The sequence below is a fragment of the Pyricularia grisea genome, assembly GCF_004355905.1.
Source record: "Pyricularia grisea strain NI907 chromosome Unknown Pyricularia_grisea_NI907_Scaffold_1, whole genome shotgun sequence".
NCBI lineage: Eukaryota > Fungi > Ascomycota > Sordariomycetes > Magnaporthales > Pyriculariaceae > Pyricularia > Pyricularia grisea.
This window is the reverse complement of record NW_022156716.1, coordinates 3318887-3343624: the sequence shown is the minus strand read 5'-3', so window position 1 is coordinate 3343624 and position 24738 is coordinate 3318887. Positions and strand designations below refer to the sequence as shown.

The window sequence follows — 24738 nt, the reverse complement described above, 5'->3', positions numbered from 1 at the left end:
CTTCAGTGCACGTGTTTGCTGCCTCAACGAACTAGATCTGGTATTCTTATTTTTTTTTTTGTTGTTCTGCTTCTTTCAGGAAACGCACAGTCGCAATATCAGGTTACATCCAGGTAGCCTAGACTAGGATCATTCTCATTCTTCCAGCTTTAGCTTTTTTGCTTGGTATTTTCAGAATCTAAAGTCGCCAGTCAAGGCATCTAGAACCCACACCAGATATCGCAGTGACGACAAACATTTCAACATGTCAGACGTCAGCGATAACGACGCAACCGATGCATCCGACAACGGAGAGCTTCCAAGTGATGCCGAGTCCCCTTCACAGTCGCATCTGGAACAGGATTTTGATTCGGAGCCAAGGGCAGACTCTGACTCTGATGAAAATGAGGACGGAGATGCTCATGACGATGCTCGCGGCCTGCTGGACCTCGAGGCCTCAGAGTCTGGCGATGACGAGGATGACGATGACGAAGATGAATCAGATCGAAGCTCAGCAATCGGGAGACGCACAGACGGCTTGCTTGATGGTAGCGAAACCATCAGCTTCTGGACAGATTACGATTTTCCACAGTTCGCAAAGCTGCCTGCCGAGCTGCGCTGTCGAGTCTGGGAGCTGTTCAGTCCTATGGTTTGCGCGGAATCACGGGTAGTGACAGTCGACATCAGAATGGTCGGAGATTTAATTCGAGTAGATCCAGAGTTCACCCTAGTCCCGCAGTACGAGAGTGTGGCTACCCTGCTGCAAATCAACCACGAGAGCCGCGATATCGTGCTCAAGGCCCTCCCTGACACCCTTGCCATCTGCGATGACGACTGTTCGCTTGTGCGCTTCAATCGCAGCAAGGATGTTGTTGGTCTTGTAAATCTTGAGGGATGGGAAGACTGGATGGAGCCGGATCCTCTACGCCCAGAAGGCACTGAACACTATAAAATTCCTGGGTTTTCTGAGAACGTCGAGCATCTCTCTCTTCACGCCGTTTCCCTTGACGAGCGAGGGGCAATTATCAACGCATCAAACGGTTTGGGCGACCCTGCACATATTTTCGGCTTGCTCTTGACCTTTCCTAACCTCAAGGCGGTCTACGAGGTCAAAAACAGCAGTAGACTGCCCATGAGCTCGATGCACTGGTGCGGCCAAGAAGAATCCACCGGCGCCTACGAACTGCGCCATGTGGAGGAAAATGAGTACGGCGTGGAAACCGAAACCAGGCTTATTTACGTATGGCCCAAGATCGACAAGTTTGAATTTCCAGACTCCCGCGAGCACCTCCCAGAGATTAAAGATCTCGGTGTTTGGGCCGAGGAATTCTCAGAAGACAACCCACCTGAAATGCCGCCCAATTTTGGAGACAGTGACGGGAATTTTGAGTTCCCAATGATGATCTCTGAGCTTCTTGCTGGCATCGAGGTGTGGCCCATGGTGATGTTTAGGTGCGGGGCGGGATACAGGCGGCTCCAGAGGCTGAAAGAAAGCAAGTTGGAAGATCTGGACGATGACGAAGAAGTCGAGCCTGATAGTGATGCCGAAGACTGGGCCGACATGGATGGTGATGATGGAGAAGATGTTGAAAGTGAAGAGGACGATGGTGAGATGGATGACTTTATCGAAAACGACGATTTCGACCAAGATGCTCGTTCTGACCAGCAACAGGGCGAAGGGTGGGACGCTGACAATTCGGGAGATGTGGACGAAGATGACTTGGACCTTGGGGATGAAGAAGGTGCTCCTCTATTCAATGGCTTCTCACCCACCCAAGATTCATCCGGCGCAGACACCGAAAATGAAGGTGATGACAATGGAAATGGTGCACCTTTGGAATCTGATGATGCAGACGACAGCGTTCGTCCCTCCAACAAGCGGAAGTCGAGGCGAGTGGTTGACTCAGATGACGAGGAGGACGAGGACGAAGACGTTCGACCAGCCAAGATTCAGCGCAGATCTCGGCGCGTAGTTGCTGCTGACAGCGAAGATGAGGACGAAAACGAACAAAGTGACAGCGGCAGCGACGGTGCCCCGGTACGAGATACCAAGTCACAAAGCAGCCACCCTGATGACTCTGCTACCGAAGACGGCTCTGATTCCGAGGACGAAGACGCAACCGGAGACCGTGGCAGAAACCTCACCTTTGCGGAGAGGCTAAGTCTTCATCGAACCGAAAATCCAGTAGACTCGGATGGTGCTTCGAATTCGAATGGACCAGAGAGCTCCGATGATGCCACAGACCACATTGCATCTGACGACGATAGCGGTGAGGAAGATGACGGCAGCAGTAATGGCATGGTGGACCATTACGCGGAGGACATGGGCGACGTCGAAGATGATGGCTCAGACGACGACGGCGGATGGTGAAATCCTTTCGAACAATAAAATGTGACCTAAAAACAATCTAATAGCACGAGTGTGGAGGTTGAGGCAGGGCTTCAGAATGCCGCCACGGTCTGAGATCATATACTAATTTAATGTTGTTCTATGGCGACTTGCTAGAGTTATGCCTACAGCGCTAGGAATCGAATGATCAGAAGGAGATCCGCCCTACTTGCTAATTTGTAGCATTCTTTCACTCTCTTCCCATAGTCTCTTCGCGATAGCCGGGTCCTTGGCATAATCGCGAACCGCTTGCTCAGTCAGCTGGCAGTCTGCCAGGTAACCAGTCACATCGCCGCCAACATCAACCTGCCCCAACGCCGGGTCGAATGCCGCCACAAGCGTTGTCGAGGCGCCCCCGTCAAGGGTTTTGACTTGATCCGGCGCCATGCCTTTCAAGTTGTCGGTGAAATCCTCATCGAGGTTGCGATCCAATCCCGTATCGATGATGCCAGGGTGGACGGAAAAGGCCACGATACCGCTGCCCTTCAGCCTCCGGCTCAGCTCGGTCGCGTGCAAGATGTTTGCCGTTTTGCTCTGCCCGTACGCCACGAAGCCCGGGAAACCTTCATCGTCCATCCCCTTGAAGAAGAAAGGAGGCATGCTATCTCGGCTGGCTCGCTCCGCCTCGGGGATGGCCTCCTCGTCTGGGAATTTTTCTATAGCGTAGTCCGAGAACCGGATGGGCGAGACGAAGTGGCCTTGGCTGCTGATGTTGACGACGCGGGTTGCGCCGCTGGGGGAGCCCGCCGCCGCCTTCTGCAGCAGAGGGGTCAGGAGGTGGGTGAGCTGGAAGGTGCCGATGTGGTTGACAAAGAACTGTTTATCCAGCCGCGTCCCGTCGGGCGTGGTGATTGCATTCCGTGATTTGCCTGTGACGCCGGCGTTGTTGACCAGCACATTGAGTCCGTCGCCCGCTAGAAGCGACTCGATCTCCTTGGCTGCGTCGCGGATGGAGTCCAGCGAGGCCAGATCGATGGTGACCGGCACGGTCTTGACGCCAGGGTACTTCTGCTTGATGTCCGATATGACCTCCTCAAGCTTGGAGACTGTTCGCGAGGCGAGGATGAGGTGTTTGGGTGCTTGCGACGCGACCGCGAGCGCGGTGGACGACCCGAGGCCCCCTGGTGACACCCCAGTGATTACAACTGTTGGTTTGTTGAGTTAGCTAGGTACTTCGTTTTGCTGCATAGGAACCCCGAGGTGATTGGTGGTGTTCGATTGATGGCATACCATTCTTTCCCTTGATGGCGTCTCCAAACGCCTGGGCGACTTCAGTGCCCGTAGTTTTTGCGTTCCATTCCGGATGAGATGTCATGGCTAATTATCTAGATATTCAAGAGACTGAGTTTTGATGCGAGGTGGGATCGGATAAAAGTTCACAGAATTCTGACTTGCACAAGCGTAGCAGCTGCTCAAGACAGTAAAATGCATGTGCTTTATGACAACGGTTGCGAAAGGTTACGGGTGTTCCGGAGAGCTTGCAAAGCTATCTTGACTCGGTCCACTAATGCAAGTGCAAGGTGTCGCAGGCTATATTTACCCTAGTCACTGACATTAGTCATTGACGGGAGCTCTCGTTTTTGACGGTGTTTTAGTGCAACACAAGGTACTTTACGTTCTGTTGGACCAGGCTATGACCTCGGTCCCATTATATTGCTCCCAAGAATCATAAAAACAACCTCAATTCGCGATTCGCGATTCGCGATTCGCCACTCGCTGTCATTCGTTCTGAAATGCGAAATTTACCCACATAACAGGCCAGCATAGCCCACCGCACACCGACGGTTTCGGGGTGTACGATGAACCCGTAACTTGGTTTGGTCTCTATGCAGGTAGGCACGACGTTGAGATCTTCATCATATAAATACTCATATTTTACTGTTAGGCTGACCAGGACAACAACAGCCTACCCCAAACCTTGGTGCCGTTCCTCGCCCACGAACCAGAACGACCCTTATACTAGGGCATCGGGGAAATGGAACCGAGCGAAAAAAAAAAAAAAAAAAAGAGGGGAAACTGGATGCATCATTGTTGAGAACCAGACAAGCGAGCAAAGCAAACGATTTGCCGCGCCGACTTAGCTACCTAGTTGGCGCGCATGGCATCGAGGTGATGATGCGGGGACTGCTGCAGAGGTACTGCCATTATGTGATTGGACTAAGGCCGGCCTGCGCCGGATAACAAGCGCCACGGCAGATGATGTTCAAGCGGGGGAAAGCTTGGTCTGGACGGCGATCCTCCGGGGTAGTGTCGGGTTCAAAGAGCTATTAGCATTGATTTTAAGGGGCGTGAGGGTTTTTTTTTTTTTTTTTTTCCTTTGCGCGCCCGTGGTTTTGCAAAGACTTTTGCACGACTCAATCACATCGATACGTCACAGTTACATGGACCAAGATGGAAACCAGGCCCAAGACCGGAATCAAGGTGATCATCGTAGGGGCGGGCTTCGGCGGCCTGACGGCGGCGATCGAATGCAAGCGGCAAGGTCACGAAGTTGAGATGTACGAGAGCTTCGCTGAGCTCAAGTCGCTGGGCGACATCATATCCTTTGGCCAAAACGCCGGCCGCATATTCCACCGCTGGACGCTGCCCTCGGATCCGTCCCGGCCCGGTCGCATCGCGCAGAGGATGCGCGAACTCAGCATCAACCTGCAAAACTACGGCTTCCGCATCCACAAGTGGGACACGGGCGAGGTGGTGCTGCACCAGCCGTCGCCGCCCCTCGTGGCCGACGCGCCTGTCTTCAATGGGCACCGGGGTGAGCTGCACCAGGTCGTCTTTGACTATGCGAGGGATGAGCTGGGGATCCCTATCCACCTTGGGCAGAATGTGGAGCAGTACTTTGAGGAGGAGGATAAGGCCGGGATCGTGCTCAGGAGTGGTGAGAAGGTGCGTGCGTGTTGAAAGCTGCCAAGAGTCACCGCGAAAATGGAGTGTAATTGGTGAACAGGGTCTAATGTGAAAGTAGGTGTATGGTGACGTTGTCGTAGGTGCGGATGGTGTTAGATCCAAGGCTAGAGAACTCGTGCTGGGCTATATTGACAAGCCAAAGAGTAGTGGCTATGCCGTCTGGCGTGCGTGGTGAGTCTGAAATGCGGCCAATATTTTCTTTTAAGAATACCACTAACTATCTCTAACTGCTAGGTTCCCGACCACTGAACTTTTAAAAGACCCACTAACGCGCGAGTTTTGCGAAAACGGCGACACGTTCAACGGCTGGATCGGACCCGACGTGCACTTCCTGACATCAACCATCAAGAACGGCACCAACTGCTCCTGGGTGCTCACACACAAGGACGAGCACGACATTGACGAGTCGTGGTCGTTCCCCGGCGACCTGGACGAGGTCAAGGCGCTCCTGCGGGGCTGGGACCCGGTGTGCACGGCCATCGTGGACAAGACGCCGAGCGTCGTGGACTGGAAGCTCGTGTACCGCGACCCGCTGCCGCGCTGGGTGAGCGACGCGGGCCGCATCGTACTGCTGGGGGACTCGGCTCACCCCTTCCTGCCCACGAGCGCGCAGGGCGCCACCCAGGCCATGGAGGACGGCGTCACGCTGGCCGTGTGCCTGCGGAGGGCGGGCAAGGGAGAAATACCCGCGGCGCTGTGGACACACCAGGATATTCGCTACGAGCGCGTAAAGGCGGTGCAGAAGACGGGCGAGACGACCAGGGATATGTGGCACAAGACGGACTGGGAAAAGGTAAAGCAGGACCCCAAGAGCATCGCGTTCCCGCGGGAGGATTGGGTGCACAAGCATGACGCAGAGAAGCATGCTGAAGATGTTTTCGGTGAGGTTTTTGCCAAGAGGAAGGAGACCATGACTGGATAATGGCTGCTTTACGTGTAAGTGAGCTGGGTAAATAGGTATATAGACTAAACAAACAAGAGACTGTATATAGGAATAAACCATGTTCAACAGCAGGCAGCCAAGAATTAAAAGCCAGCCTTGCAGGGACCTCAGAAACTCTCATCCACCTTGATCAGGACAGCTTTCTGCTCCAAGAAATGCTCCAAGCTGTAAAAGATGCCCTCACGACCTTGCCCAGACTGCTTGTAGCCACCGAAAGGCATGTCTCTACCGTTCGAGGTCGAGCTGCAATTCACTCCTACAGATCCACTCTCGAGCGCCTTGGCGACGCGCATTGCCTTGGAGATATCGCGCGTGAAGACGGAGGCGTAGAGACCAAACTCGGTGTCGTTGGCCTTTTGGATGGCCTCGTGCTCCGTCTCGAACGTGTTGATGTTGACGACGGGACCGAAAATCTCCTCCTTCATGACGCGTGCATCCTCGGGCTGGTCGAGGAAGACAGTCGGCTGGACGAAGAAACCGTCGGTGCCCTCGATGTGGCCGCCGCCCATCACCAGATTGCCCGTCTTCTTGCCCTCCGCGATGTAGTCCATGACCTTGTCGAACTGGATCACGTCGACCTGCGGCCCGTGGTTGACATCGGCGCGGAGGGCGTCGCCTGCCGAGACGGCAGAGAACTTCTTCTTGAAGATCTCGATGAACTCGGCGGCGATGGATTTTTCGACGTACAAGCGGGAGTTGGCGATGCACATCTGGCCACTGTTGATCTGGATGGCCTGGGCGGTGGCCTCGGCGGCCTTTTCGAGGCTCGGGGCGTCGGCAAAGATGATGGATGGCGACTTGCCGCCGAGCTCGAGGCTGACCATTTTCAGGTTGGACTTGGCGGCCGCCTGCTGGATCAGCTTGCCGGTGGCGGTGGACCCCGTGAAGGAGATGACGCGCACGTCCATGTGGTGGGCCAGCACGGAGCCCGACGGCATACCGTGGCCCGAGATGACGTTGAACACTCCCGGGGGGAACCCGGCCTGTTGGATCAGATCGGCGACGCGCGCCACGCCCAGCGGACCCTTCTCGCTTGACTTGAGTACGACTGTGTTGCCGGCTATCAGGGCGGCGGCGCACTTCATGCCAATGAACAAGAGGGGTGCGTTCCCTTTTTTTTCATAAAGAGTTTGATGTTATTATGACACTACAGGTTGTGGATAGAAATCAGGCAAAGCATTGCGGAAGAAAAGGAAGACCTACAGGGAATGATTATAGCAGCCACACCGTATGGTTGGCGCAGAGTCATTCCGATAAAGCCTGGAGTGTTCAAAGAAGAGTGGCCCTGTTGTGAGGTGAAGACGACAATGTTAATTTCCAAGACGTTTCCACGTTTTATAGATCTCCTTGAAGTTTCTTACCTGAATATGAGGCCAAGCTTCCCCAAACTGCTCACACATTCTGGCTGCCATGATAGTATCAAATCCAAGCGAAGTCGGACGGCCCCTTTAAGTAGAGAAATGTGGGAAGTCGCTTCAGTTAGTATTCATTTCCTGAGCATAAGATCAGGGCCAGCTGACTGGCTAAAGAGATGGGATTCCATACATGGAGACACTCTCGAGCTGGGAGATCTCTGAATGGTGCTCTCGCATCAACGCGCCGAGTTTTTTGAGCTATAATCAAAGACAAGGTTAGGTGAGGTTGGGCAAAGTTAAGGTGATGGGGGAGAAAGATGTCGACGAAAGGTAGTTAGGGAGATCATACATAGCTGCCACGAACTTCGGGGTCGGTGTTGGACCACTCTGGGAATGCGGCCTTGGCAGCAGCAACGGCGGCGTTGGCATCATCCTCAGTTGCTTCCGGGACTATCAATGGGAGAGGAATTGGTTGATTTGTTTGTTAGTAACCCTTGAGAGGTAGTAAAAAGTCCCAGTCCACCTTAGCCAGAATATTTGCAAACACTCACTATCGGCAATTTTTTGCTTTGTGTTTGGGTTCACAACCTCAAAGGTTTTGTTGTCTGAGGCGTTGACAAACTGTTTGGGTAGAGGAGAGATCCTAATCAGCTATAAGTCCTACATATATGATAGACCCATAGATGCAAGTGGCCCGGTATAATCACCTTGCCATTGATCAGCATCTGCGTGTGCTTGACCTCGGGCAGTTTGGTAGCGTTGCCATTTGCAATCATTTTGGAGGCCTTTTCTGGAGTTGTCTTGGGGGATTTGGATATATATTATATTGTAGTCAGGATAAATCTGGCGTGAACTTTGGACGTTCCAAGTGCTTCCAATTTGGTGGTGTGCAATGTGAATCGATCAGCAAGACAACGGGTGCCACACAGTGAACTAGCATCCGTGTGCACTTTATATACTTTGTTCAAACGTTTACAAGACAGGAATGTGTGTAGGTAGGTACTGGCACATACTCACCGGTGGGTTCCAGAGTCGACGGAGCCTGGGAGGGCTGCATACCCCTGAGGGTGCCATGCCATGTCCCTATGGATCAGGAATACCAAGTTTGATTTGAAAAATGTCGCATTTCGTACACGAATTTTGAGTTCAAAATTGTCATATTTCCTTATAGAGCACAAGTATACTGCGACAATTCACCCGTTTTGTTTGATGTGGGTGCTAAGCAGTGTACAAGCTACTTACCTAGGCGGGCATGCAAACCACAAACGACGAGGCCTTCCACAGTACCATACATAGCAAGGTAGGGTGCTGGATTTGTCACCCATGAAAGAAATGGATATAATCGCCGAGACGGTAAACCAGAATGTATGCTTACATCCGAGTGATGATAGTTACGCCGAACAAGGATTTTCGACAGATACCTGGATTTGCCCAGGATTGATATGTTGATAAATGACGGTAAAACCGGAGTTTGCGGATTTGAAAGGAATTTCTGTAAAGGTCCGCCAGGCGGGTATAAGAGCGGGACCACTGATCAAGTTCGGAGCTTTGAGTTTTGGCCCACTAGAACTCAAACACCGTAGACGTGATGATTGACTGCTCCTCAATTAGTGGAACAGCCAAGGAGACCGAGCCGGTAGAGAACCTCGTTCTTACCTACCTATGGAGGCTGAAGTCGTATCTACAACAATACGACGTTGTATATTCACCCACCCTGCGTACCTAGGTAGCTACCTAGACAAGGTAGGTTTACCTTAGGAGATGGGAAAACTGCCGCCGAGATAGTTTTGTCGCTCCCTTGTCAATCCAGGCAAGCGCTACCTTCACCAAGCTGACCTTACCCACCCAAACCCAACTACCCAACAACCTTACCGTACGTCAGTTTCTTTAGGCAATAACATCCATCCCTTGATTACTATAGACTAAAACTAGGTGCTCAGCTCACTTTTTATGCCAAGATTTGATGCTTACCTCAATGGAGCTACCAGACCTTATCCAATGTTACATTTGACGCACGTATCCTCGTTGAACCAAAACCACAGCACATCCATCACATTCGTGCTGAATCAACAATTGGATGTCACGTCAAAACGAACCCGGCCATGTGCAACAAGAACCTGAAGTGGAGGTGGCAAAATTGATAATTGTCTTCATGCAGCCTGTTTACCGGGCCCGGGAAGGAGCAGTCGGAGATGGCAGTAAAGCACTCAACTCTGGCTGTCAATGGCCAGTTGCCTGCCCATGTCCACCGGTACCAAAAAAAGAAGAAAACTTGACTTGAGAATTAGGAAGGAGTCACCTCCGGCTCATACCCGATACCATGTCGTCTGCCTCTGCCTCATCAGCGTGCGGGGTCATTGAAAATCTCCGTTTCGTCATGGAAGGTTCAAACATTCACCGAACCGCTCTTGTCCTTGTTCAGCGCCATATCTCCGAGAAAAACTTGCAACCTTCCAACATTAGACAACTACGGCGAATGTATCAAGCGAAAAAAAAAGGGGTCCCCATACATACGGCTAGGTGGCTAACAGCCCTGCAGGCCCTTCGGAGATTTTCTCAACACGTCGGTCGGGTGGGTCGATCGGCCCGGTGAAGCTAGACTTGGCCACGTCGGAAACCCCATCGCAATGGACCCCGAGGCAGACCACGTAACCAAGCGGCGGGCGCCGATGAGCTGCGATCGATGCAAGAGTCGTAAGACGAAGGTGTGCTTCGAATTTCGCTCCCGAGAGACCCGCAACGGCCTTGGTGGGCCTGGGCAAGTAGGATCGCAGCAACGTCGCTACTGTTTGCTGACACAAATTGGTTTACTGAGCCGTTTACAGTGTGTTAATCCAAGTTAGTGCCATCAGCTGTAGCAAAAACTCTTTCACGCTCTCATCGCAAACTGAAGACTGACATATTTACTCTACTTACTCAAGTTCCCGGACCTTGTCAAGTTAGTCAATCACATACTATCTATCCTCTTGTCTGTGCTGGACTGTGAATTCCGTGGTCATGTAGCTAATGGAGACGGTGCCATAGTTTTGCTCCAGCATCGGGGCAGCTTGTCAGGTAGATCCCTCGAGAAGGTTAGCCCGTCTGGATGCAAGAGCGATCCTTCAAATAACTGCGTATTCGATTTACTGACTTGAGATAACCAACTTGTCTAACTCAGACGGCAGCGTCCATACTATCATGTCTCAGGTAGGTTAGCACTCATATAAGTCTTTTTGTTCAATCACTGACATGTCTCCAGAGGAGGAGTTCAGACTCATGTCTCGGGCACTGGGACTTCTGCTACCGGGAACACCAATAAACCTTGATAGTCTCCGAGAGCTCGTCCACTCGCTTGAAAGAAGGCTACCAAAGCCGACAGAAAATATAGTGGAACAGTTGCGAAAGTCTCGAACAAACATTGGAGCCTCTAACCTTAGAAATGCCATTGGTGCTGCGGAACCAGGTGCTGATAAAGGACTCAATCCTGGCAGCACAATTACCATCGACGAAATAGATCATCTCCAGAAAGAACTGGGCTGGCTTACTATTGACTCTAAAGGTACTCCTAGGCATGTCGGTCTGGAGGGAGGTTATGGCTTCAACGCCGCCGTCAGGTCCATCAACCCAAGGCAGCGTGCCAACCCAACATCGTCGGCCAATGTTCCAAATGAGCTGGTAACACCGCTCACGGCAGCCCCTCCATGCCCCCCAGAGGCCCCTGCCTCTGCCTTCTCTGTGACGGGCATGTTTTTGACGCCCCCGAAACAAATATTTCTGCCCATGAGGGAGCTGTGCCTCCAATGTGTCGATCGCTTCTTCCGCGAGATACACCCCATCTATTGGCTTTTCCGTGCCGAAACCTTCTACGCGGCTCTTGATCGCATCTATGCCCGGGATTCAAATTACGCATCCGCCTCTATGCTCTGCTCGGTTTACGCCATACTCGCGCTAACAACACGCGACAGTGAGGCCGCAGGCGAGGCGACGTCATCCAAATACCTAGCACTTGCGAAATCGCTGGTCCCGGTGCTCTTTGATGAGGCCAATGTCGATGCCATACGTGCCTTGTGCATCCTGGTATGCATTCCAATTTACCTGCAGCATATAATAGCCACCAAGTTATCTGACCCCTGCTTAGAGTATCGCATTGCAGAGCTCCATCAACTCAAACACCGCCTATGCTTATATCGGCGCTGCTTCGAGGATTGCTCTCAGCCTAGGTCTGAATCTCTCCAAGAGCATGAGTTTTCGAAGCAACGTTCAAGGCCAGTCTGATCTTCGCATATTTTGCAGCCTTTACATGCTTGACCTGGACGTGGCCTTGTGCTACGGCAATCCTCCATCATTATTGGAGGAAGATGGGGCAGAGTCTGTTCAGTTTTTGTTGGAACAAGTCTTGGAGCCTGGAAGCAACATGCCTCCAGACTATTTGGCTGTTTCATGTCAGCTGTCTAGGTTGAAGCGAGGTGTGAACAAGTTGCTATATTTGAGGCCAAGTGGGATAGCCGGAGCTGCGGCGGATCAAGGCAGCAGCAGCTACGCGGCAGCCTCAATATCATCAATAACGGATGCTGTTGCATCTATCCAACGGTGGTTCAACAGTATACCCCTTCACCTCAAAAGCATCACACAGGCCTCTCCTTATCACCAGCGAAGGTAAGGCTCGATGAAATTCATAAATTTTGCACATGGTCAGAAAGGCTTATTAACAATATTCCCATAAACCTTAGTATCGCAACTTTACACCTGCGCTACTGGAGCACACTGATTTTCATCACTCGGCCGTTTTTCCTACATATCGTTATGCACCCAGACCGTCGACAGAAAACAGCGCAAAGTACCACAGAAAAAGCCAGAAGTGAGGCAGGCACATCGTGCGCGGAAGCTGGATCAGCAAGTGGCCCACGAGGCACAACTCAACGTATACGCACGGCCAGCGATGCCAAACGCCAGTACTTCAAAGACTTTTCCGCGCTCTGTCTTGAGGCCGCTTCTCAGAGCCTCCGAATACTTTGTTATATGCGCGATGCCGAGCTGCTTACTAGCCTCATGACTCTTGACACGTCATGCTTGTTGGAGGACCTACAGGTGTTTCTGCTTGCCTTGTCAAATGGACAAGATACGGCTGGCAAAGAGAGACAGGAGAAGCGAACCATTGCCATCGGTGCAATTTCCGAACTGCTGCATACACTACAGGGCATGGATCAGATTTTCTGGACGCGGCACGTTTTGGTCGAGGTCATGGCGCAGCTGGAAGAACATGGCCTGATTAATGGCGACAGCGGGTTCAATCCAGGGCATGATAGTCCGGGACTGTATACCTTTGGCATTGCTTCTCATCACGATATGTAAGTTTTTCCGTTTCTTGCTCGGAGAGATAATTATATTCGGAACAAAAAAACTAATATAACTGGTGACGAAATCAGCGTATCAGGAATGATGGAGTCTTATGGTCAGGATGGTGACGACCCTTTGTTTCATCTGCCAGATTTTTGAGGCTCGTACGAACGCCATGGTTACCGAAAACAATGCATGATTTCCAATGAGGTCAAAATAAGCAGACTTCAGTTGATTTCAGGTTCTAGTCGATCAAGCATCGGAAACAACAAAGCTATATGAATAGTCAACGAACTTTCCCCATCGTCATCCGGAACTAGTCAAGCTTCAGTCCGGGCTTTGCCTCCGCGGGCCCAGACCCATACACAGGTGCCCGCATATTCTCCTCTTTGACACTCTCCCCAGTCACGGGGTGGTCATAATGGAACGGCACGACTCTGGTATCTGGCCACATCATCCTCTGGTCCTCTTCCAGAACCTCATCGGGACCAGCTTCGTCCTCGGGGTATGTCACGGTCTGGAACGGTACGAAACCGGCGACCTTGTAGGCCCAGCCATGCTCAAAGTCGGCGTGCCAAAATGGAAAGTACCGCAGCCTCCAGATGCGCCAGCCACCCCCCTCCTCGAGGTCTTTGATGTACTCGTTCTCGTAGAGACCGCCCTCCCACCACTGCGTGACGCCTCGTGGGTGCGCCGCCGCCTGTGAAACGTGCACACCCGCCTGCATCAGGCTGCGAAAACGACCGCGCGCCACGGGTGGCGAGGCGTCGTAGTCGACGTCTACCACGCCTTGCAGCTGCGGGTGGTCGAGCAGGAAGCCGTGGACTGGCCCGTTCCGTCCCCCGGTGAAGAGTTTACCGAATCGTTCTACGTACAACCGATGCACGCCCGACTTTTTGTGGTATCGCCCGCCCAGGAACTGGACGTATGTATCTGGTGCGTCGGAGAAGAGGGAGACGACCTGTCCTGTGATGTTAGTGGACTTTCTTTTGTTATGGCGGCGGATCTATATACCTCTTTGTAGAGACATTTATCCAAGTAGTAACCGTATTTGTACTGCAGTTTTCGGATTTCCTCTTGATCTATTAATTTGCTTAGATTACAGCGTGAGAAACAATGCAACCAACAGACGTTTGGCCAAGGGTTGCGTACGTACCACTCAGTCGGGTAACTTGTTGCTGCAGCTTTCTAACAGTCTCCTGGAGCTGAGCGACCTCAAGTGAAGACATGACTTAAAAGCAACAATGCTAAGATGGATGGGAAGACCACCTTTCAGTACCAACTAAAGAAAAAGATATTATAATGACCTTTTATTGCTGCCACTCCGAGATACTTTGAATGCAACAAATGTCGTGGGTATGAAGAGGTATAAAAAGGCACTCGTTCCTGGAATGACTCGCAATGGCCTCCCCAAAGAAGCACACACCAATTTTGCCATCATTTTGTCTTTCTATGTAACCGTCTGTCAAATGTTGATACGTGAGGGCAAGGGATCGCCAAGAGACAGAAAGCTCGGCTATATAGTACCGAGAGAGGGGTTATCAAAGATTCTCCGGGTCTTGAGTGGCTTTGAGGGTGGGAGAGGAGTACCTTGTTGGAGATCACTACCTAGGGAAAGGGACCAAGCAACAAACTCCCCCAAATATATCCCGCGTGGCGGCAAAAAGGCCCATCACAGATAGGGTAAATAGTGGGAAATTCGGGGTCTTTTGTCCGCCCAGGCTCAAGTCGATATGTGGGAAGACTGTCAGATGGATAGTGATTATTTGCCTTATGCACGTCTGCATATCTGTTTGATCCTTTTTTTTTTCCCCAAGAAGTATGATGGGCCATTTTTTTTTTCGCCCGTCGATCTCACGCTGCATTGTAACCATGGTGATTACCTGACTATCTAGATGACTCCCTGTATAGCAGCTTTGGCAATTAATTCCCGTTGCCAAGGCAGCGGTTCGCTCGCATGACGCGCATTACAAATGTCGCCGTTGGCTTCCCGGGCCGACCTCCAGCACGCCATATCAGCCTCTTCAACAAAATTCCCGTGTAGGCCGATCCCGATGTGCAGCGGGAGGTGGCAGGCGCCGATCGGTCCTTTGGCGAGGTTGAGCGCGTCGAATATGAGAATGTCGTTGCGCAGGACGTCCAGGTGATTGACTAGCGCCATGACGTAGCCATCGCCCTCGGCTGCGTCGTCTGACTTGGGAACGAAGACTGGTTCTTGAAACGTACAGGTCGGTCCGGCCCAGTACTCGTCCTTGAAGCGAGTGCCGTCTTGATTACGGGGCTCGTCCCAATCGTAATGTCCAATGACCTAGCGAAAAAGAAAAGAGGTCAAGTCAATCAAAAGTCCTCACAACCGATTATGGACAATAATGTCCGAAATTCCTAACAGCGACTTACATTAAAAAGACCCCCGGCAGGCGGACCACATTTGGCCATGTCATAAGCGCGTGAAGAATCTATTTGAAGCTGCCAGAAGTGGCGGTACTTTTTTGCAACGAACCTTTCGTCGATTCGGGAAAACTCTCCATTGGTACCATAAAGCTCTCCGGGCTTCACGCGTGTGTCAGACTCGTTGCTGGGGTCAAAGATCCAGCGGTGCGTGTCTGCGGTGAGCTTTTGGCGAGTGTTTGGTCCTAGCGAAGAGTCTTCAGGGGGCCACCAGTAGAATACATTACCGTCGGCTACGGTCAAGTCGCAAACTATATGGCCATGTTCGTTTTCATATGCTCCTGCGACATGGCCGTGGAAGGCTAGTTGTGGAGTGCATTGGTCAGCTGTGCAACGATGATTATAGCTGTTGTTCAAACGGATTGCCATCTCACCATTGTTGGACCTGAGCCATACTATATCCTTGTCGCCTTTCCTGGAAACAATGCCATAGAGCTGATCCTCTTCAGGGTCCCACGCCCAGTGATTGCCGCCGTTCTTCAGCCTCTCCAAGCTGGCCTTGAGAGGTGTGAGCGGCAATATGAGATAATTCTCGGTTAATGCGGCGTCGTGAATCATGCCGCAAAAAGGAGCTTTATATCTATGCTCTCGCTTCTTCTCACCAGTCTGAGCATCAAAGGTCCAGACCACAATGTCGCGGCTGGCACGTTGGCCATCGTCACTCGCGGCGTACGCAAAGGCGACCATCTCGCCCGTGACGGGATCAAACTTGGGGTGAGCTGTGAATGTCGGCGAGTCCACTTGTCCCTCGAAATCATAGCGTCCAATCGTCTCCAGCGTGACAGGGTCCATGGCGAACGGGGGTCCATCCTCCTTCATGGCCAGCAGGACTCCACGCCAGAATATGACATTGGTGTTGGAAACGGTCCGGATGATGCCCTTGACCATCTCATTGTCGGTAAAGGGGTTGCGGTACCTTCCAAACAAAGCCCTGCGGGCGGCCCTCTCCGCACGGAACCGGTCGGTCCGCACGTAGCGCTGCTTCCAGTCGACGTGGCCATCCTTGAACCGAAAGGCGCTGACCCTCCCGTCGCCGCTGAAGTGGACGTCATCCTCAAAGACCGGACGGAACTGCGAGTCCGGCTGGACGCGGAAAAAGACGCCGTCGATGGTGCAAGGGATCTCGCCGCTGGTCTCGAGCTCAAAGATGTCGGCCTCGATCCGGTTCGGCTTGAGTGGCCCGCGGAAGAAGAGGGTGTCTGGAAATCTGGTGGCGCCGGTCTCTGTCTGTCGGCCGTCGACATAACCTGGCTTGGCGTTTGGAAAAAGGGAGAAGACGTGTGCCATGGTTACCTGCTATAAAAAATAGCAAAAGGCCGGCAGCAATGTTTCCCTTGCAAAACAATTGCAAGATGGAATTTCAGGTGGTGATCCAAGACCTTCAAGGTCACCTCGGAGATTTATTGGCCCGAAATGTATACAATTGCCACTGCATCTTCACTGCCGTTCGAGGCCAGTGAGGGGGCATTTCGGCTCATTGTCACCGACGGATGGATGCTGGAATGGGAGGATACAGCGTACAAGTCTCGGCGTGGTGTGAAGAAGATCGGACGGGTCACAAAAAAAAAGAGAAAAACAAAAACTTCCATGGTTCCTCATGCTGATAGAAAACCACAGAAATCAAATTCTATCTTCTCCAAAGGAATCCGTGAAAGTTGGGCTGTTGACGCGACGTGATTTATGCACATCGAGTTAGACGCGTTTAACTGGGTTGTCAACTGGCGCCTTGTTGCTGTTAACAATGGCACAAAGCCTAAATTGCAGTGGGACCCAACTAACGTCTTTCAGGCCAAGGCCTGTATCGCTTGAGCCACTCTTCCCTCAAACACTAAACACCACCAAAATCACAGCAAGCAGGCGGCCAATGAAGCAGCTTTTATCAGTGAAAACTGTTCCATGTAATTGAAATGGTCGATAGTTATCGGCTTGTTATTCCTCTCCCACATGTATGGCCGGTATCGGATAAAATGCATTTAGACATGCCAACAACTCGCTGCACCAAGACCGCTCGTCAGCCGATGAAGCGGGGATCCGAGTCTGGGCCGAAACCCCGACTTGATGTTTTGAATCCCGGGCACCAAGTCGTAGCTATACAATGGCAAACATCCTAGTGGCAACACACATTAGATATGTATTTTCTATCTGGTTCATCAACCAACATTCGACCTACAAAATCTAGCCATTTGTGTTCGCATCAAAATCAGGCTTCTCAAAACAATGAAATCCTACAGCATTGCCTCCATACCGGCGGACGGCATCGGCCCGGAGGTTATTGATGCCTCCATCGCTGTCCTCAACACCCTGACCAACACCCTAGGCTCGTTCAACATCGAATTCACCCACTTCGACTGGTCTTCAGAGACATACAAAAAGACGGGCAAATATATCCCAGACGGCGGCCTCGACGAGCTCAAAAAACACGACGCCATTCTCTTTGGCGCGGTCGGTAGTCCCGACGTGCCAGACCACGTCTCTCTATGGGGTCTCCGCCTTGCAATTTGCCAGCCGTTCCAGCAGTACGCCAACGTTCGCCCAACCAAGATCTTCCGCGGCACGCGGTCCCCTCTGCGGGACTGCGCCACCTCGGACCTGGACTGGGTTATCGTCCGGGAGAACAGCGAGGGCGAGTATGCTGGTCAGGGAGGAAGGTCCCACCGTGGTCTGCCGTGGGAGACGGCGACCGAGGTGGCTATTTTTACCCGTCATGGCGTCGAACGAATTATGCGTTTTGCTTTTGAACTGGCCAGGGACCGGCCGCGGAAGTTGTTGACGGTAGTCACCAAGAGCAATGCGCAGAGGAACGGGATGGTGTTGTGGGATGAGGTCGCCGCCGAAGTCGCCCGGGATTTTCCGGACGTGACGTGGGACAAGATGTTGGTTGATGCCATGACTTGCCGGATGGTTTTGAAGCCGGAAAGCTGCGATACAATTGTCGCATCAAACTTGGTAAATAATCCCCTACTGGTGATCGCCCGCCTCCCGACTTATACTTAGTGTAAATTTTCACAGCACGCCGACATTCTTTCCGATCTGGCAGCAGCCTTGGCGGGTTCTATTGGGATTGCACCAACCTCGAACCTGGACCCTTCCCGTCAAAACCCAAGCATGTTCGAGCCGATACATGGTAGTGCGTTCGATATTACAGGAAAAGGCATCGCAAACCCGATAGCCACGTTCTGGACCAGCGCCGAGATGCTCGCGTGGTTGGGAGAAAAGGAGGCGAGCAAAAAGCTACTGGAGGCTGTGGAGCGGGTATGCGAAAAGGGCGTCGTCACTGCAGATTTGGGTGGGATAGCCACAACAAAGCAAGTCACCGATGCTGTTATTGATGAGATCAAGGTTTTGTATGGTAAGTCCGGCTAAGTAGAATCAATTGCCACTGACGTTTGCGCATCAAGTAACGCCCCCTGACGATGCCCTCTGTCTTTGGTATGTGTGATCCTGATTTATCAAGTACAAACGCAAAACCTCTTATAAACTGTGCTACAAGACTGAACATTTGCCGGCCTAACCAACGCAATGCTATGAGGACAAACGCATCGCGTAAAAATAAGTCAAGTTAAGGTAAGATCATCGCAGGTATCATCACCCACCATGGGAGTCGTTGACTTGTCGCGGCTGACGACGGCGATAGGTTCACATCCGCTTCCGACGGGGTGTCGGGAACCCAACTGTCACCGAGCTGTCGCTGTCCTCGCCATCCTGAGCGTCCATCCCGGCAGGGAACCTCTGAAAGGTCTGACCACGGGGGTTTTTGACTAGCCTGGTGCTGGGGCGAGGAGTGGTGGGTGAAACCGCAACATGTTTCCCGGGTGTTTTCGACATGGGTTTAGTGGGCTTGGCTGAGGACTTTGTGAGGGTCTCTGTTGGCAAATCTGCTACTGATTTTATGGTTGGTTTTGGGGGTTCAGTCGCAGCGCTGCCCGTGTCCGCCGGTAACTTGGAAGTGTCGGTCTTCCTAGGCGGAGGAATATCTGTATTTCTTGCGGCTTGTGGAACGGCAAATCCGCCTTTGATCTTTGACGGCGTCTTCCGCTGGCCGGCCTCGATGTCATCGTCGTCACTAGTCTCAAATACGTTCCCATCACTGCTGACGTTATCGTAGACCCCGACCGTCTCGGAGACGTCCTTTTCATCAAGCGTGCTGCTTTTAGCCTTGGTTGCTTCTCGAGCCGCCTTGGCTGCCTGCAAGTCGATCTTGGAAGGCCTTACATGATGCTTCGAGTCCTCTTCGGGCGTGTACATAAAGGACAAGGGATCAAAGACAGATTTGCCAAGTGTGTCGTCACTAGTGGCGAGAACGCTTTCCGAATTGGCAGCAGGTACACTCTGGGGTATGATAGGAGCAGGGCTGGCTTGATCGAAAGGCTCCTGATCCCTTGTTGCGGGTTCTGTCTGCTCTGCGGGTGGGTTGACTCTGGGCTGGTCCGATACAACGAGTCTTTTCATGGCAGCAGCAACGAAATCGTTCTGAGCCTTGGCTGTGTCCCTCTTATTTGGACGCTTTGATGAGTTTTCGTCATTGGGATAATCCCGTTTCCGCTTGAGCTCTCTCCGATCTTTCCCAAAAGTTCGCATGGCTTCTTTGACTGCCGGCTCTATTCTGTGGTCCCAGTTGGCAACCTGATGCTCGTAAAAGCCTGCCCAAAAAGGGTGGACTTGGCCTCGTGGGGTGTTGGGGTCGTGGTTTAAATAATCCAATTTCGACTTTGCTATTCCATCGGCCCAGCCTCTCTCTTTGGGGCCACCCAGGAGAGTGAATCTCGTTGTTCCGTAACCCAAAGCCGTACGAGCGGCGAAAAAGCCTCGGGTAAACAGCTCGGGGTCGAAAGGGAGTTCACCATGTTTGTTGACGGCTTCTCGCCAATCACTGTGCGTGGTGAAGCAGCCCTTGAGGTACTCTAAAAGCCGGTTGAAGCTCAAAAAGCACCGGTGGGACATTGGAAAGTCGGCGATGATCTGGTGGCTAGGCTTGCCTTGGGAATTATTGAAACATCCCGGACCTGGCCGGACCGGAAATGAGTGACGTGTGCAAACACATCTGAGGTGATGATATATCTCCTCAAACTTGATCCAAGGACGTTCCGAAACCATCTTAGTACAGAGGTGCCTGATATAAGCATCAGGATCCTGTAGCGCTCGGATTTCTCCGTATGAGGACTCGATGAGAGGAGCGTGATGATATCTGCGACTTGTGTTTGCTGAAGATTTGGCCGCATTGGTGGTTTTGTCATTCCCTCTCGCTTGAGGACAATCGTTTTCGGTTGTTTCTTGGGGCATTGCGGATGCTTCGCTGCAGACAAAACAAATGTTAGGTATGCGACCGAGACAAAAGACAAGCATGCTTTCAGGGAACCTTTTATTGCGTACCTAAACAGGCTGAAAGGATACAGATACAGTACTGGTCCACGAGAAGGCTCGCTACGTGTCCTACATCTCTTTGTCTTGTTCGTTGAATGAGTAAGTGTTTAAATCAAAATCAGATGCGGGCCACAGGTTCACAAGGATAATTTTGTGGCGAGGGATGGGTGAAATGGTAGGTAGGCAGATAGTTGGTGGCTCATCAAAGAATTCGAACGAAAATGGTGGATCAATTTGGCTGTGCCCAGTATGGCCCTGCAAACAATTGTTTTTTTAGGTCAGATTCTTCTCACTTTGCGCTCATATTTATTTACATATGATATCAAAGGAAGGTTTGAAATCTTCCATAGGCTGCATTTTACTCGCGATGCTGGCTGAACAAAATAGGCAACAAAAAACAAAAAAAAGCATATAAACCTTTTACAAAAGAAGCATTGGTGACTATCAGGGATACACGTGACATACACGCCATCACGTCACTTATTTTTTCTGCGGCCCAACACACTTGGATATTTCTCAACATTCCAAAATTCGTACAACCCATACTCGCCAACCAAACCTCTTCGCCAAGCAACACGAAAAACCCATATTTTTCAAAGCGCGCGAATTGATTGACAGTCATGCTTCACGTGGGGGTTAAAAAAGACCTTGCAGCTTTTCTTTTCTTTTTTTTTTTTCTCCCCGACTAATAAACAGGCAGGGTCATGTTGGTAACACGACACCGGGGTTGGCAAGTTGGTTGTCGGGCCGGAATGCCGACCCGCTAGCGACATATCTCTCACAAATTTCGGAGAGAAACCGACTGACCTCGCTTCAGGATTCACCCCACGCTGACAAAACTGTGGGGACCCCAGATTTTGGTCGTGGAGATGCTGGCGGACGAGGCTTTTCCTTTGCCGAGTTGACGTCGGTTTGTTTTCGTTCCAATCAAATTCAATTTTCTTATTCCCGAACCTGGTTATACTCCGATTGTCAGCTGTCCGGTCGGTAGTATTTAGCCCGCTGCTCTGTAGATCAACTGCCGGATTGTCGAGTGTGGGCAGTTTAGACTAGTACAGAGGAAGTTATTAGGCGCCAGCCTTCTTCCATTACGCCTCTCTTTTCTGTTTCCCATTCTTCCTCGTCCAAAACGACCTAGAACAAACAGCTCCACAGCGGCCACCAACCCAACACTGCCATCATGACTGTCGTTAGAGTTCAACAACCACAGCTGCTCCGTCCCACAGAAAATGGGGAGCGATACGAGTTGACCAGCCCTACGGCCATGCCATCTGCCGGCGGCTTTTTATGGAACCAACGGATGATGATCCAGGCCACATGTCGGGGGTATGCCACGGCTCAGTTCATGCAGCCCGAGCCGGCAAAGTACTCATACGCCCCCAACGTCGAGGCCAAGACTTTTATGCAGCCCGAGCCAAACTATTATGCTCACTACCCGGGTCGCTTCTGTTACATCAAGGACGAGGAGACCGGTCTTTTGTTCTCTGCCCCATATGAGGCCGTCCGTGCCAACCTCGACAGCTTCGTCTTCTCCGTCGGCAAAAGCGACATTCGCTGGAGGGCCGAACTCGAAGGGCTACGTGTGGACATGACCTTGCTCCTCCCGACTCACGACGTGGCCGAGCTGTGGACCGTGCGCGTGACCAACCTCTCCGGCCGCGCCCGCAAGGTCAGCGTATACCCACACTTCACCATCGGGTACATGTCCTGGATGAACCAGTCGGCCAAGTGGCGTCCTGACCTGCAAGGAATCGTGGCCACCTGCGTGACTCCTTACCAAAAGGCTGCCGATTGGGAGAAGAACAGGTTCCTCAAGGACAAGACCTACTTTCTCTGCGAGACGGAGCCGGCCGCCTGGGAGGCGAGGCATTCCGCTTTCGAGGGCGAGGGGGGTTTGCACGCACCGTCGGCGTTGACGCGGCCGAACCTCTCCAACAGCGATGCTGTTTATGAGACGCCCACGGCCGTGGTACAATACCGGGAGGAGTTGGGACCCGACGACCACCGAGAGTACCGCTTCATGTTTGGCCCGGCGTACGACGACGCCGAGATCCAGGAGATGCGTGGCCGTTACCTGAGCAAGGAGTCGTTTGCAAAAGTGGCCGAGGATTACGCGGCGTACATAGAAAAGGGGCGCGGGTGTCTCGTCAACATCGAGACTCCCGACGAAGGACTCAACAACTTTGTCAACAACTGGCTTGCCCGCCAGGTCTACTACCACGGCGACGTCAACCGTCTCAGCACCGACCCCCAAACCCGCAACTACCTCCAAGACAACATGGGAATGAGCTACATCAAACCGGCGGTGGCCAGGCAAGCTTTCCTCACCGCCCTGTCCCAGCAAGAAGCCACAGGTGCCATGCCCGACGGCATCATCCTCGCCGAGGGTGCCGAGCTCAAGTACATCAACCAGATCCCCCACACCGACCACTGCGTCTGGCTCCCCGTTACGCTGGAAGCATACCTCTCCGAGACGGCAGACTATGCGCTCCTGGACGAACCCGTGACCACTAAAGCCGACGGCAAAACCCTGACCGTGTTCGAGCGCTTCTCCCGCGCCATGGACTGGCTGCTGTGCGAAAAGGCCCGCGACGAGCGCGGGCTCAGCTACATCGCGCAGGGCGACTGGTGCGACCCCATGAACATGGTCGGCATCAAGGGCAAGGGCGTGTCGGGGTGGCTGACCATCGCGACGGGCTTCGCGCTGAACCTGTGGGCAGACGTGTGCGAGCAGCACGGCGAGCGGGACCTCGCCGGGCGGTACCGCGCCGGCGCGACCGAGGTCAACGAGGCGGCCAACCGGCACTTTTGGACGGGAGAGTGGTACGCGCGGGGCATCACCGACGACGGCGTGACGTTTGGCGTGCCGACGGACCCGCACGGCCGCATCTGGCTCAACCCGCAGTCCTTTGCCATGCTCGGCGGCGCCGTGGAGAAAACATCCGACCCGGCCCGCCGCCGCGCCGCCATGCTCGAGCAGATCGACGAGCAGCTGACCACGCCGTACGGCGTGCAGATGTTCGCGCCGGCGTTTGACGGCATGCGCGAGGACATTGGACGCGTGACGCAAAAGGCACCCGGGTCGGCCGAGAACGCCGCCGTGTACAACCACGCGGCCGTCTTCTTCGTCCACGCGCTGTACGCCGCGGGCGAGACGGAGCGCGCCTTCAAGTACCTGAGGCAGATGATCCCCGGTCCGGGCGAGGACGACCTTCTCGCGCGCGGCCAGCTGCCCATCTACATTCCCAACTACTACCGCGGCGCGTGGCGCGAGCACCCGCGCACGGCCGGTCGGTCGTCGCAGCTGTTCAACACGGGCACCATCGCGTGGGTTTACCGCTGCGTCGTTGAGGGGTTGTGTGGGCTGCGAGGAGACGCTACGGGGTTGTTGGTCGACCCGCAGCTGCCGGCGCACTGGGACGAGATGGAGGTCACCCGGGAGTTTAGGGGGGCTACTTTCAGGGTCAGGATCCGGAGGGATCCCAGCGTGGACAAGGTCACGGTTAGAAGGGGCGAGCGTGGCGAGGAGGTGCTACCTGAGGCGCATGTTAACAGCAAGGACATCAAGGCTGGTGAGGCATACCGTTTGTTTGTCGCAGTGCCTGGAGAGGTTTTGAAGGAGGACTAGACCAAGTCTGAGACCGCACTTGTTTTCATTTCAAAAAAAAAAAAACAAAAAAAAGGAAAAAAAGGTCATGTCAAATTTTAAAATTCTAAAATTTTAAATTTTACGAGTCATGAGATGAAAGTGCTTAAAATGACATTACATGCTGCAAAATCACATCCAGTATAGATCCAGCTGCAGGAAATTCTATCGTCTGACCGGGGTTAAATAAATGTCCAAGGCTGGCTTATCCCAAAGCACATAACTCTTGTGATCGAGCCAGTCCTTTTCCTTGTCCACGAGCTCAATGTCAAAGTTGAACAAGATTTTGGCCAGGATGAGGCGCATTTCGGCGTAGGCAAGGCTAGATAGATGATCACAAAACACGGTCAGTTCATCACCGTCTCGTTGTTCGATCGATCAAAAGGGGGGGGGG

The 24738-nt window shown here is 52.6% G+C and overlaps 11 protein-coding genes across 11 annotated transcripts in view; 5 read left to right on the top strand and 6 right to left on the bottom strand.

Annotated features, from left to right (window-relative positions):
- Positions 1–244: 244 nt before the first annotated feature.
- On the top strand, positions 245–2350 carry PgNI_00988 (uncharacterized protein; the record flags this gene model as incomplete). The annotated part of the gene is made up of 1 exon (XM_031121065.1): positions 245–2350. One exon carries the CDS (start codon positions 245–247, stop codon positions 2348–2350), a length of 2106 nt encoding a protein of 701 aa, XP_030987736.1.
- Positions 1829–3961, bottom strand: PgNI_00987 (uncharacterized protein). The gene is made up of 2 exons (XM_031121064.1): positions 3599–3961; positions 1829–3513 (listed from the first exon to the last, which is right to left on the bottom strand). The coding sequence occupies exons 1-2, from the start codon at positions 3681–3683 to the stop codon at positions 2534–2536; spliced, it is 1065 nt and encodes a 354-aa protein (XP_030987729.1). The 5' UTR covers positions 3684–3961; the 3' UTR covers positions 1829–2533.
- A 683-nt stretch (positions 3962–4644) lies between these two features.
- PgNI_00985 (uncharacterized protein) lies at positions 4645–9015 on the bottom strand. Its single transcript, XM_031121062.1, has 9 exons — positions 8281–9015; positions 8125–8194; positions 7923–8023; positions 7764–7831; positions 7580–7664; positions 7422–7503; positions 5510–7329; positions 5338–5446; positions 4645–5258 (listed from the first exon to the last, which is right to left on the bottom strand). The coding sequence occupies exons 1-7, from the start codon at positions 8347–8349 to the stop codon at positions 6326–6328; spliced, it is 1479 nt and encodes a 492-aa protein (XP_030987731.1). The 5' UTR covers positions 8350–9015; the 3' UTR covers positions 4645–5258; positions 5338–5446; positions 5510–6325.
- On the top strand, positions 4760–6197 carry PgNI_00986 (uncharacterized protein; the record flags this gene model as incomplete). Its single annotated transcript, XM_031121063.1, has 3 exons — positions 4760–5254; positions 5334–5446; positions 5510–6197. 3 exons carry the CDS (start codon positions 4760–4762, stop codon positions 6195–6197), a joined length of 1296 nt encoding a protein of 431 aa, XP_030987728.1.
- Positions 9016–9893: 878 nt separating the features above from the next.
- PgNI_00983 (uncharacterized protein) lies at positions 9894–14262 on the top strand (the record flags this gene model as incomplete). The annotated part of the gene is made up of 12 exons (XM_031121060.1): positions 9894–10051; positions 10113–10321; positions 10399–10411; positions 10495–10511; positions 10598–10644; positions 10731–10759; positions 10812–11629; positions 11691–12208; positions 12283–12900; positions 12979–13850; positions 13904–13971; positions 14046–14262. 3 exons carry the CDS (start codon positions 9894–9896, stop codon positions 10404–10406), a joined length of 375 nt encoding a protein of 124 aa, XP_030987733.1. The 3' UTR covers positions 10407–10411; positions 10495–10511; positions 10598–10644; positions 10731–10759; positions 10812–11629; positions 11691–12208; positions 12283–12900; positions 12979–13850; positions 13904–13971; positions 14046–14262.
- PgNI_00984 (uncharacterized protein) lies at positions 13206–14118 on the bottom strand (the record flags this gene model as incomplete). Its single annotated transcript, XM_031121061.1, has 2 exons — positions 13206–13855; positions 14046–14118. The coding sequence occupies 2 exons, from the start codon at positions 14116–14118 to the stop codon at positions 13206–13208; spliced, it is 723 nt and encodes a 240-aa protein (XP_030987730.1).
- Positions 14263–14780: 518 nt separating the features above from the next.
- On the bottom strand, positions 14781–16624 carry PgNI_00982 (uncharacterized protein; the record flags this gene model as incomplete). The annotated part of the gene is made up of 3 exons (XM_031121059.1): positions 14781–15197; positions 15287–15639; positions 15712–16624. The coding sequence occupies 3 exons, from the start codon at positions 16622–16624 to the stop codon at positions 14781–14783; spliced, it is 1683 nt and encodes a 560-aa protein (XP_030987732.1).
- Positions 16625–17359: 735 nt separating this feature from the next.
- On the top strand, positions 17360–19769 carry PgNI_00981 (uncharacterized protein). Its single transcript, XM_031121058.1, has 3 exons — positions 17360–18283; positions 18347–18901; positions 18972–19769. Exons 1-2 carry the CDS (start codon positions 17555–17557, stop codon positions 18698–18700), a joined length of 1083 nt encoding a protein of 360 aa, XP_030987735.1. The 5' UTR covers positions 17360–17554; the 3' UTR covers positions 18701–18901; positions 18972–19769.
- On the bottom strand, positions 18974–20617 carry PgNI_00980 (uncharacterized protein; the record flags this gene model as incomplete). The annotated part of the gene is made up of 2 exons (XM_031121057.1): positions 18974–20313; positions 20377–20617. 2 exons carry the CDS (start codon positions 20615–20617, stop codon positions 18974–18976), a joined length of 1581 nt encoding a protein of 526 aa, XP_030987734.1.
- Positions 20618–21878: 1261 nt separating this feature from the next.
- Positions 21879–24326, top strand: PgNI_00979 (uncharacterized protein; the record flags this gene model as incomplete). The annotated part of the gene is made up of 1 exon (XM_031121056.1): positions 21879–24326. One exon carries the CDS (start codon positions 21879–21881, stop codon positions 24324–24326), a length of 2448 nt encoding a protein of 815 aa, XP_030986698.1.
- The window catches only part of PgNI_00978 (uncharacterized protein), a 2416-nt gene continuing 1995 nt past the window's right edge, over positions 24318–24738 (bottom strand). The window contains exon 4 of the mRNA XM_031121055.1: positions 24318–24666. Coding sequence (XP_030986699.1) covers positions 24510–24666 — 157 coding nt within the window. The 3' untranslated portion in view covers positions 24318–24509. The remainder of the gene's footprint in view (positions 24667–24738) is intronic.